General features: G+C 37.6%; 1 protein-coding gene across 9 annotated transcripts; it reads left to right on the top strand.

The window, feature by feature from the left end:
• LOC140865201 (paired amphipathic helix protein Sin3-like 2) lies at positions 1 to 10,441 on the top strand. Of its 9 annotated transcripts, none has more exons than XR_012144508.1 (24): positions 3 to 288; positions 389 to 471; positions 1,294 to 1,527; positions 1,619 to 1,802; positions 1,885 to 1,983; positions 2,069 to 2,188; positions 2,278 to 2,578; positions 2,897 to 3,033; positions 3,367 to 3,442; positions 3,528 to 3,557; positions 3,663 to 3,859; positions 4,015 to 4,169; positions 5,049 to 5,176; positions 5,293 to 5,547; positions 5,987 to 6,517; positions 6,716 to 6,807; positions 7,055 to 7,669; positions 7,838 to 7,935; positions 8,018 to 8,156; positions 8,239 to 8,391; positions 8,482 to 8,642; positions 8,742 to 8,857; positions 9,374 to 9,485; positions 9,781 to 9,808. XR_012144508.1 is itself a non-coding variant. In XM_073269759.1 (23 exons), exons 2-23 carry the CDS (start codon positions 395 to 397, stop codon positions 9,931 to 9,933), a joined length of 4,062 nt encoding a protein of 1,353 aa, XP_073125860.1. In that variant the 5' UTR covers positions 1 to 288; positions 393 to 394; the 3' UTR covers positions 9,934 to 10,441. The 9 variants fall into 9 exon arrangements, 7 of the variants coding, with proteins under 7 accessions (XP_073125860.1, XP_073125862.1, XP_073125863.1 ...); XR_012144509.1 differs by having other exon boundaries at positions 8,728 to 8,857; XM_073269759.1 differs by lacking the exon at positions 8,742 to 8,857 and having other exon boundaries at positions 1 to 288; positions 393 to 471; positions 9,766 to 10,441.
• Positions 10,442 to 10,511: the final 70 nt, after the last annotated feature.

Genomic DNA, 10,511 nt, shown 5'->3' with positions numbered 1-10,511 from the left:
CGCTCACTTTCGAAATTTGTAACAGGAATCAAGATTTCCTCTCTCTCTGAACCTTCGAAGCAAAAACTTTTCGCTCCTTTCTCCTTCACCTCGGTGTTAGTTTACTCAAGCTTCACCGCTTCTTGTTCCTTGACGTCTGGGAAGATACGAGGTCCGCAGAAGATTGGGAAGATATCGAGTACACTTCAATCCAAGGAATCGAAGTGATTTTTGCCGATTTCCGGTTCTTCGGTTGGTTGGTTGAGATTAGATCTGTTAAGGGTTTTCCAGTTAACCTTTTTTTCCGAGGTAGGCGGCTTCGCTGGGTGGTGATTTTCAAATGGCGTGTTTTAAATGTTAGTCGTTGATGAGTTTCCTGGGTTCTAATGGGGAATCTGGTTTTTTGTAGAAAGATATGAAGCGATTGCGAGATGATTTGTACGTGAACCCTCAAGTTAAACGGCCATGTGGCTCGTCTGCTCGCGGAGAATCGTAAGTTTGTTTTCAGTTCTCGCGCATCGAGGAGTGTTTTGTTATTTGTTTTTTTTTTTGGATTTTAAACATTAACATTATATATCTTTTTTGTTGTTATCTTGAGGCTGTGGTTCTATGTTTCTCGCGTGAAAAAATTTTGCCTTTGGTGTTGAGATAATAGGAATCTTTCAGTTCAATCGTGATTTCTTTAAATATGTTTTTCGTTAGAATAAGCAGTGGTACCAATTTTTACGTGTGTTAGATAGTTTTAGTAGGCCCCTCCCTGGAAGCAGCAGGGAAAGGTGAATTAGAGAAGAGGAATTGAGGCACGGTCAAGGTGACTAGGGTCTCTGAGTTTTGTGATGGCTAGAACATCTGGATCCTTGTGTTGGTGTGCTTTTGCATTTTGTGTTCTCATGGCTTCTTTAGTCACATTCATCTCTTTCCATGTCATGTTGTTTCTTCGTGGGTTTGTTCAAGAGGGATATACGGCCATTACTAACATTTTTCACAGGGGTCTATATGTTAAGATCAATTAAAAAATGAAGATTTGTGCTTTTGCATTTTATGTTCTCATGGTTTCTTTACTACCTTTCATCTCTAGCTTTCCTTGTCATGTTTTTATTTTGGGGTTTGTTCGAGAGGGATAAATAACCATTACTAACATTGTAATAATCGAATAAAAAAATGAAGAATGCGAGGAGAACATATAGTTTTTACTTAAGTCTTGCTAATCTTTTCATGCAAGATGCACTCCTTGTTGTCTTACCGAACCTATATTGTTCTTGAATGGGTTTGATCGTCACTTGAATTCATATTCCTCTTTGTAAAAAAAAAAAGGTTTGGGCTACCACATGGACCTGTTGCGGTTGGAGGTGAAGGAGGGAGCGGTGCTGGTGGTGGTGGTGGTACTGGAGGTAGTGGAATTGGTGCAAGTACTGCTGCCGCTAGCACGCAAAAACTCACAGCTACTGATGCATTGACTTATTTGAAGATAGTCAAGGACATGTTTCTAGATCAAAAAGAAAAGTATGATCGTTTTCTTGATGCCATGAAAGATTTCAAGGCCCAAAGGTACATTGTTACGTGAGATTGGTTTTGCCTTCAGGAAATGTCAAATGTAATGAATATTTCAATGTAATTCTTTGCTGTTTGTTTGTGGCAGAATTGATACTGCTGGTGTCATAACAAGGGTAAAAGAATTATTTAAAGGTTATCCTAATCTAATTCTGGGGTTTAACACATTCTTGCCTAAGGGCTATGAAATTACTCTAACTGATGAGAAAGAAGCTCCATCGAAAAGGATTGTGGAGTTTGAAGATGCCATCAGTTTTGTAAATAAGATTAAGGTGGAGTTCCTGGTTAATTTTTTACTATTAACAGGTAAGTAAACTCACGAGTATAATAAATCGTTGGTTTTGTCACCTGCAGAAACGTTTTCAAAACGATGATCATGTCTATAAATCATTCCTAGCCATCTTGAATATGTATAGGAAGGAACACAAGGGTATATCTGAGGTCCACCAAGAGGTACAGATGCTTCCTGGAATCATTATCGACATTCACTTTGATGTTTTCACTTTGATCATTTATGTTATATTATATTTAAGTGCAGGTTGCAGCACTTTTTGAAGGCCAATCAGATCTTCTCGATGAGTTCACTAGATTTTTGCCCGATTCTTCTGCCTTAGCATCAGCTCCACATACTAGAATTACGCAATCTCACATTGATAAGGTTTTATTCTCTACATTTATGTTTACTATACATCATTGTCATAATAACCGTTACCTGCTGAAAGTTGTATGTTTTACCCAAATTTTCAGCAACTCCCACATCAGACTAGGATTAATGGTTCCCATGGAGAACGCGATCCAGGTTTTGATCATCCAGATGTTGACGATGATAAAACAGATTTGAGGTTGCACAGTGAGGATAAGCAGCATTCTGAAAGTGAAAGCAAGGATGAGAGAAGCCATGATCAAGATGGTAGAGATCATGGTAATGAAAAGAATGGAGACATTAGCAGGCATCGGCTTCGTGATGAAAGTAAATGTACGCAGAAAGGTGAAGACTTTGGGGGCAACTCAAATTTACCCTCCAATGATGATAAAGATGCTTTGAAAAGTGAGCAAACAGCCTGGTTTTTTTCAGTGGTAATAAGAAAAACCGTGTTATGTTCACCATGTGAATGTCCATTTCACACTAGAAAGTCTTTGGTTTTGGATTTTGTTTTTCTTTCCCTAATTTACAGGTAGTAATTGCAGGCTCCTATATTTTAGATCAAAATATAAACTTACCACGTGCACCCTATGGGAAAGTAGATATAAAGAGCAGGACCCCTCTTAATTTCTCACTGCCTTTGTAGGCCTGTCTATATTTCTTCTCTGTATGTTTCACTAGGCAGCATGGTTGTTAACATTTGTTTATGTTTGATGTTGTCAGGTATATACTGTCACGAGTTTACTTTTTGTGAAAAGGTTAAAGAACGGTTACGAAGTTCAGAAGATTACCAAGCATTTTTGAACTGCCTTCACATTTATAGTACTGAAATTATTACAAGAAAGGAACTTCAGTGTTTGGTACGAACTTTATGCTATACATTAGTGTTGCTTATCAATTTTCTTGAAACAGTGGTCCAACTTTCATGTTTTTATTTTCTTTAAAAACCACATAGCTCTACTTTTTGTGCATCATTAAGTTGTTTCTATATTTGATTTGGATTTTCTTTCATTTAATTTGGGACGTATTGTTTCCTAATTGATTCACAGAAATTCCATCGCTAAGTTGGCCTTCGTCATTTGCCTATATAACCAGATTATCCTGATAAATGGTTCAGTTTGAGTTTTTATAAAATTTGATAGGAGCATGGATATTGGGTACCTTTATTTGGTTCTTATATGAGATTTTTTCAGGTTGCCGACTTAATTGGAAATTATCCTGATCTTATGGAGGGTTTCTGTGAATTTTTGGAGCGCTGTGAGCGAATTGGTATCTAATAATCTTCCTTTGGTAAAGTTATGTATTTTATGAAACTGTCACAGTTATAAATCTTAATGTTTGCCATGTTTTGCAGATGGCTTTCTGGCTGGTGTTATGGGCAAAAGTATGTGATTCCCTTTGTTTTTAGTTCAGTTCTACAGTTTGTCTGACCATAAGTTTCTTCCGTTCTTTGGGTGTTTAATTTGACCTATCTGTTTACTAAGAGCAGAAACATTATGGATTGAAGGAGGCCGGACTTTGAAAGCCTTGAGAATAGAGGAGAAAAGGAGTGGTCAAAAGCATGAATTGGAAGGAAGGAAAGAGAAGGACAGGGACAATATAAAATATTGCAGAAAGTCCATTCAGGAGCTTGACCTATCTAACTGTGAAAGTTGCTCTCCTAGCTATCGGCTTCTTCCTAAGGATGTAAGAATCTTATGTTATCTGTGATATGATAATATATATGTTTTGGTCTAATGACTTTTATTTTTTAATGAGTTGCTTTATATTTTTTGTGCTTTTTCTTAAAATTTGTGGTCACCTTACATGTATGATATATGTTTTTTCATTTCTCTATACAGTGTCTGTTACCTTCGGCTAGTCATAGATCAGATCTTGATGCTCGTGTTTTAAATAATCGATGGGTGTCTGTGACATCTGGTAGTGAGGATTACTCGTTTAAACACATGCGAAGGAACCAGTATGAAGAAACCCTGTTTAGATGTGAAGATGACAGGTACGTATTATTCTCAGTTTCTGCTCTTCCCACTCGCACACTAATGAATTTCGAAGAATATGACAATCTTGTTTGGCAAGATTTCAAAGTTATTGGGTATAACAATCAACGAGCCATAGAGCAGAAAGAATATCAAGAACAAGAATGAAAACGACCCAAGGATTTTACGTGGTTCGATCATTATTGATCTACATCCACGGGAGGCCAATGTTATATATTGATGAATCTACTGTACAGAGCAATACAATTGATTCACTCTTGTTCCTCACATACTATGAACAGAAAGAACACTCCTGAATCTATTCCCTATTGCCTCCCGGATCTGGGTCTCCAAGATAGAAAAAACTCTTTGCTTGATCACTCTTGTGTTGTGTGTTTTAGAGTTGTGGAAGCTCTCTTCTTTATACCAGCAACTGGTAACCTGGAGAATCCTTGCCAATCTCTCTTTAATGACCGGTAACAGGTCTTCAACGAACTAAACCAACATGAGTTTGTTCCTTCTCCATCAACTGCACCAATTCTCTATATGAGTTTAGTGACAACTCTCCCCAAGTTTGTTCAGCGTGGTATTCATGTTCAATAGTAGTTGGGTACCTAAAAATAATACACGTTTTGTGTTGAAAAAGGACAGACCTTAGTGTTGTCGTAATGGTATTGAAAGTCACATGACTAATGTAGGTTTCTGGCCAATACCTGCTTGCTATTCTGATTCTTAGGGAGTGATGAAAGCAAGCTATTTTGTGTTATTGTTACATTGTCATGTTTCTAACTGCTATTTACTTATTGTTGTTAGATTTGCTGCTTTCTCAATTCCTGAATTCTAATTGTTATCATATCTAGATTTTCTTAATTGGAAACCTGGTTTTATTAATGTTTTAGATTTGAGCTTGACATGTTGCTGGAGTCAGTCAGTTCAACTGCCAAGCGAGCGGAAGATCTCTTGAACAGTATTAACAATAATTCAATTGGTTCAGATAGCCGCATAATTGTTGAGGACTATTTCACAGGTTCATCACATCAGATGCTTTGTTTTTAATAAATTAGTGGGAAGCTGTTTCGCTCTTCTTTTATTTGATATAGAGATATTTATTGATAAGTGAGTTCTTTCTTTTATCTCACGCAGTTCTGAATCTAAGATGCATTGAACGTCTATATGGTGAACATGGCCTTGATGTGATGGATATATTGCGTAAAAATGCAGCTCTTGCATTGCCTGTTATCCTCACCCGCCTTAAGCAGAAGCAGGAGGAATGGACCAGGTGTCAATTGGATTTTGACAAAGTTTGGGCTGAAATTTATTCTAAGAACCACTACAAGTCTCTTGATCATCAATGCTTCTATTTCAAACAACTAGATTCCAAGACCTTGAGCACAAAATGTAAGCCGAGCACCTATACCATATCAGATCTCAGTTTTAACTATGAATGTTGCTAGAATGTGCTGGTTTTTAGGTAGCTTTTTAGTTTCTTGGAAGTTACCATTTGTTATAGTAACAGCATCCAGGAAGTTACCATTTTCTGCAGCATGATGTCTGTCATCATCGGATAATTATCCACGGCCTCAGTAACAGTTGGTTCTGCTAACTTTGTCGCCCAAATAATTGTTTGTGTTTGCTTCTCTCTCTTTGATTGTGTTTATCTTGATACATGCTAATGATATATATCTACATTATTCTTGAAATATACCATTACAATAATTGGCATCAGGTTTTAGATGGCTGGACAGCAGTATTCACCATTGAACTGAATATGAGATACTATTATTGAATTATGTTTATATTCTGGTTCTCACTTTATCTCGTCATCTTTCACGTACAGCGTTGGTGTCTGAGATCAAGGAAATCAAGGATACGAATCAGAAAGAGGATGATATGTCTGGAAGTGGTCACTTTATCGTACCAAATCTTGAGTTTGAAAATACCGATACTGAAATTCATGAAGACATCTACAAGATAATTAAGTTTTCGTCCAAAGAAGTCTGCTCAACAAAAGAGCAATTTAACAGAGTTTTGAAATTCTGGACAACTTTCCTTGAGCCGATGCTTGGTGTTCCCTCTCGGCCAGATAGTTCGGAGGCTATTGAAGATGATAGTGCCTCCAATCATCAAACAGTGACAAACATATTAGAAAGTGAAGGAAGCCCTGGCACCAATGCCACTTCCACGAACTTGAAGCAATCAATACCTGATTTTATTGGTGAGTCTAGTACTTCAATTCGACAGATTAATTACAGCTGGAAAGGGTTCACGGATGTGGATGCTGTGGCTAAAGATGGGCTAACAATGGCCTCCAATGGCAGATTAAGAAACACCGATGTAGTGTTTAATACAGAACCAGACCCTAATTATGGTATGCGTGCACCAGAAATAATGATGATTCTATTTAACCAACATATTTATGTTGGGGTTGATCTGTGAGGTTTAGCATGCATTTTGACATCATTTACTCTGGATGACTGATGATAGCATTTTTTTTTTCCAATGAATATCTTCCTTTACATTTGAATGGTTCCTTTTACAATAATGAAAATTTGTTTTGAAATTGAAGGGCATGGTGTAGATTCTTTGCTAGCAAACAATGATACCATCAAAGAAGGCCTTGTATTCAAGGCCAGGACTAAAGATGTACTCTCTCCTGAGGTATGGGTTTGTGTTTCATCTCTCTCTCTCTCTCTCTCTCTCTCTCTCTCTCTCTCTCTCTCTCTCTCACACACACACACACACACACACACACACACACACACACACTCTCACACACTCACACACAGTGAGAGTATGACTCTATGAGATAAGCAGGGTGGTGTGGAGTGGCTGTTATTCTCTGTAGCAGTTAATTGTCTAGTTTATATCTGCCCAAATATGAACCTTCATGTTACCTTGTGCGCAGGGCATGAGCATATTGAGGTTGAATCAATCTAGGAATGGAAAGTTTCCAGAAGGATCGAGATTTGATGGACAAACTGCGGATGCTGTCGATCATTGTAAGATCGAGAAAGAAGAAGGTGAGCTGTCGCCTAACGGCGATTTTGAAGACAATTTTGGATGCTATCAGCATAGCAGTTCAAAATCATTGCCCAAGAATGATGGTAGCGTTGAAGAGATGCAATGTCAAACAAGGATTCATGATGATATCTCTTCGGATTCTGCTTGTAAGAATGATGCAGATGTTAAGGATAAGGACAATGCTTTTGAGCCTGCTGACAATGTGTTAGGGGGTGAGTCAGCAGCCGTTGGCTGCCCACAAGAAGAGCACGGGGAAGAGAAAGATGGAGAGCAAGACAGCCTTGATGGCAAAGCCTTGAGTAAAGGTGAGGCTGAGAATACAATAGATGCTCACAATATTGCAGGAGATGGCTCATCTCTACCCCCTTCAGAACGTTTGCTACTGACTTGTAAACCTCTCTCAAAGCATATTGCCGCTCATTTAGCTGGTGACAAAACAAAGGATAGACGGGTTTTTTATGGAAATGACACCTATTATGTGATTTTTAGGTTACATCAGGTAAAGTTATTCTCGTTTTTTATATTTCATTAATCTGTCTGTGGTTGCGATTGTTCCGGAAATCAATCCCATGTATTAATATCTAATTTCATACAGTAAAATTGTAGATTCATTGTTAGGTTTTTAATTGTTTTATTTTGATGATGGTGATGTTTTTTGTGCTTGCAGACATTGTACGAGAGAATATTTTCAGCCAAGGTTAACTCTCTCAATAGCGATTCCAATTCGAGAACTACAAAGGACATGAATTTGGACCGATATGCCAGGTTGGATAGACATGTAATTAATTTCTAAACAATTTTGACAGATATAATTTCCACTGATCTTGCTTGAACATATTCAATGTAGTTTCATGGATGCGCTATTTAGTTTACTTGGTGGATCTTCTGATAACACAAAATTTGAAGATGATTGTCGATCACTGATTGGGAACCAGTCTTATGTTCTATTTACTTTGGATAAGTTGATATATAAGTTGGTCAAACAGGTATTTGTCCTGGTAATTGCGTTCCTTCCCTGCAGCTGGCTTCAGTTTCACTAGATTTCTGAGTACTGTGCTTCTTCTGCAGTTACAAACAGTTTCAAGTGAAGAGGTGGATTGTAAGCTCCTCCTTTTGTACGAATATGAAAAGTCTAGAAAACAAGAAAAGTTTGATGATTCAGTTTATTACGAAAATGTGAATGTTTTTCTGCACAAGGAAAACATATATCGGTTTGAATGTGTAGGTTTCCTCTTCTCTAATCAGTTCTTTCTATCTGTATGTTATACCATAAAGCAAGTTTGGATTGTGAATTTTTTTTCATACTTGTAGACATCTTTCCCTACCCGTTTGTCCATACAATTGGCGGATGATGGAAGTGATAAATCTGGAGTTGTTCCAGATTCTGTGGATCCTAATTTCAGTGCCTACCTTAGCAATGAGTATCTCTCAGTTTGTGGAGAAAAGGAGTCATCAACCATGATGCTGAAGAGGTACAGCTATTTGTTTTAATCAACTCATATAATGAGCCTCTTGTTTAAGAAAAAGGGACGAATGTATGGATTGACACTCTGACAGTATCTGATCAAAAGGAAATAAAATCATCGGGGTCGTGGCACAAGATGTGAGTGCACACTAGACAACAGAGTACCATCCAATCCTCTGGACATGAATTAATGACATTGGATGCTTGGACCTGGATTTCAGGGTAAATATCGCCAGCAACGAGTGGCCGAATTTTTTGTCCTAACTAGTCTTGGAACTTCTCTTTTTTGTTTGACCTTTGCTTATTTAGAAGTAAATTGCATCAGGATTTTTTGCCGTAACGAGACATTGGACTTAACTTCCTTTAAAGGACTTGTATTGAATTGAATTAGACTGTCGCAACATTGCGCCTTGAAAATATTTGTTTTCTTGAGTTACTGCCAATATTTTTTTTTGCTTGACCAGCTCAATTTAAAATACAAGTAGTTTAGTGACACGGATAAAAATTCGGATTTTGATGTACTAGTTTTGGTTCAGTTTAAAAAGCAACAAGCTTGGGTACTTTTACTTACCCCGGAAATAGTTATTATTTTGTGTTTAGTAAGTTGTATTTTCTTATTTTATTCTCATGTGTGTGTTTTATTTTGTGCTAACGTGTTTGAAGTTCAGCTAGTGATATTAATTCACTAGTGGCGATCTAGATGGATGCGTTTTACTATTGAATCCACGTGTGCTGCAGGAATATGCGCAAGTATGCTAATCTTGATGAATGTTCTTCTCTAGTTATGGCCACAAAAAAGGTTTTAATCAGGAACGGGTTGCAATGTAAGATGGCAGCCACCTCATCCAAGGTATACTGACTTCGTTCTAGTTGTATCAGCGTCGATATTTTACAGCGAGGTTGATTTTTGTCATTTCTCCTTTCCGATCATTGTAAGCTATGGTATTTGTTAACGAAATCTCATTTTGTATGAGATTCTTATTCAGCAGACACCATTTAAATCTTATCTTATCCCACAAAAGTGTCACCTCTGGCCTAGAGCAACTGACTCACTCACACATGTAGAAGAAACAGTTTAATTTGTCGCACTATCGTAGTCCTTAATTTCATTGCAATATGCCTGTAATCAGGAAATGCTATTTCAGGTTTCTTATGCAATGCACACTGAAGACTCCTTTATTAGGTTGGAACAGAGAAGGAAGTATAGATCAGCAGAAAGAGCTTGCATTCACAAGGAAAGATCACTACAGTTTAACAAGTATCTGGAATCGTCTCTACTACGAAGTGACCTCTTGTGATGCCACGACAGACTTATTTTTCTGTGCTTTCTTCCTGGACATAGACTGTCTCGTGGTGCTTCAACAGTCATAGGAAGATGAACTTCAAGAATTTTTCAGACCTCCCAACAAGAGAACGGCTACAAGGAAGCAGTCAGTTTCTTGGAGCCTGGAGGCAAATTGTTCCATATGTAGAAAGATTGATCCATTAAGGAATTATAAATCTTTTTGTTCATTCTACTTTCGTCTGATTTTGCAGGAGAAATGTAGGTTTTATTTCTTCATGTGATGGCTACTTTTGTTTGCAAACTTTGGTTCTGGCTGTTCAGAGCTACAGATAGTTGGCCGGTAGGGGATATAGTGTAAGGAATTTGAATATGTACAAATACTCATTCAAGTATGTATTTACTGTCAACAAGAAGCTTGCATATATTAAGCTGTCACCGATTAAGACATGAATCCCACTTTGAATTGTCAAAGACAGCAGTTTTGCAGTTGTCACGATTCTTTACGAGGGAAGAAACTATGTTATTCCATACAGAATTCTTGATATATTTGTGACGTCCTTTTGGCATTCCAGACGTTTATTAGAATGCTTT

This window comes from Henckelia pumila, chromosome 4 (genome assembly GCF_033568475.1).
Source record: "Henckelia pumila isolate YLH828 chromosome 4, ASM3356847v2, whole genome shotgun sequence".
NCBI lineage: Eukaryota > Viridiplantae > Streptophyta > Magnoliopsida > Lamiales > Gesneriaceae > Henckelia > Henckelia pumila.
This window is presented reverse-complemented; position numbering and strand designations above follow the sequence as displayed.

Excerpts from the sequence above, each read along its gene's own strand:
- LOC140865201 (XM_073269759.1), top strand. The coding sequence starts at position 395 with ATGAAGCGATTGCGAGATGATTTGTACGTGAACCCTCAAGTTAAACGG. Across the intron at positions 1,803-1,884 it reads GTTTTGTAAATAAGATTAAG|AAACGTTTTCAAAACGATGA; the intron begins GTGGAGTTCCTG and ends TGTCACCTGCAG. Across the intron at positions 7,936-8,017 it reads AATTTGGACCGATATGCCAG|TTTCATGGATGCGCTATTTA; the intron begins GTTGGATAGACA and ends TATTCAATGTAG.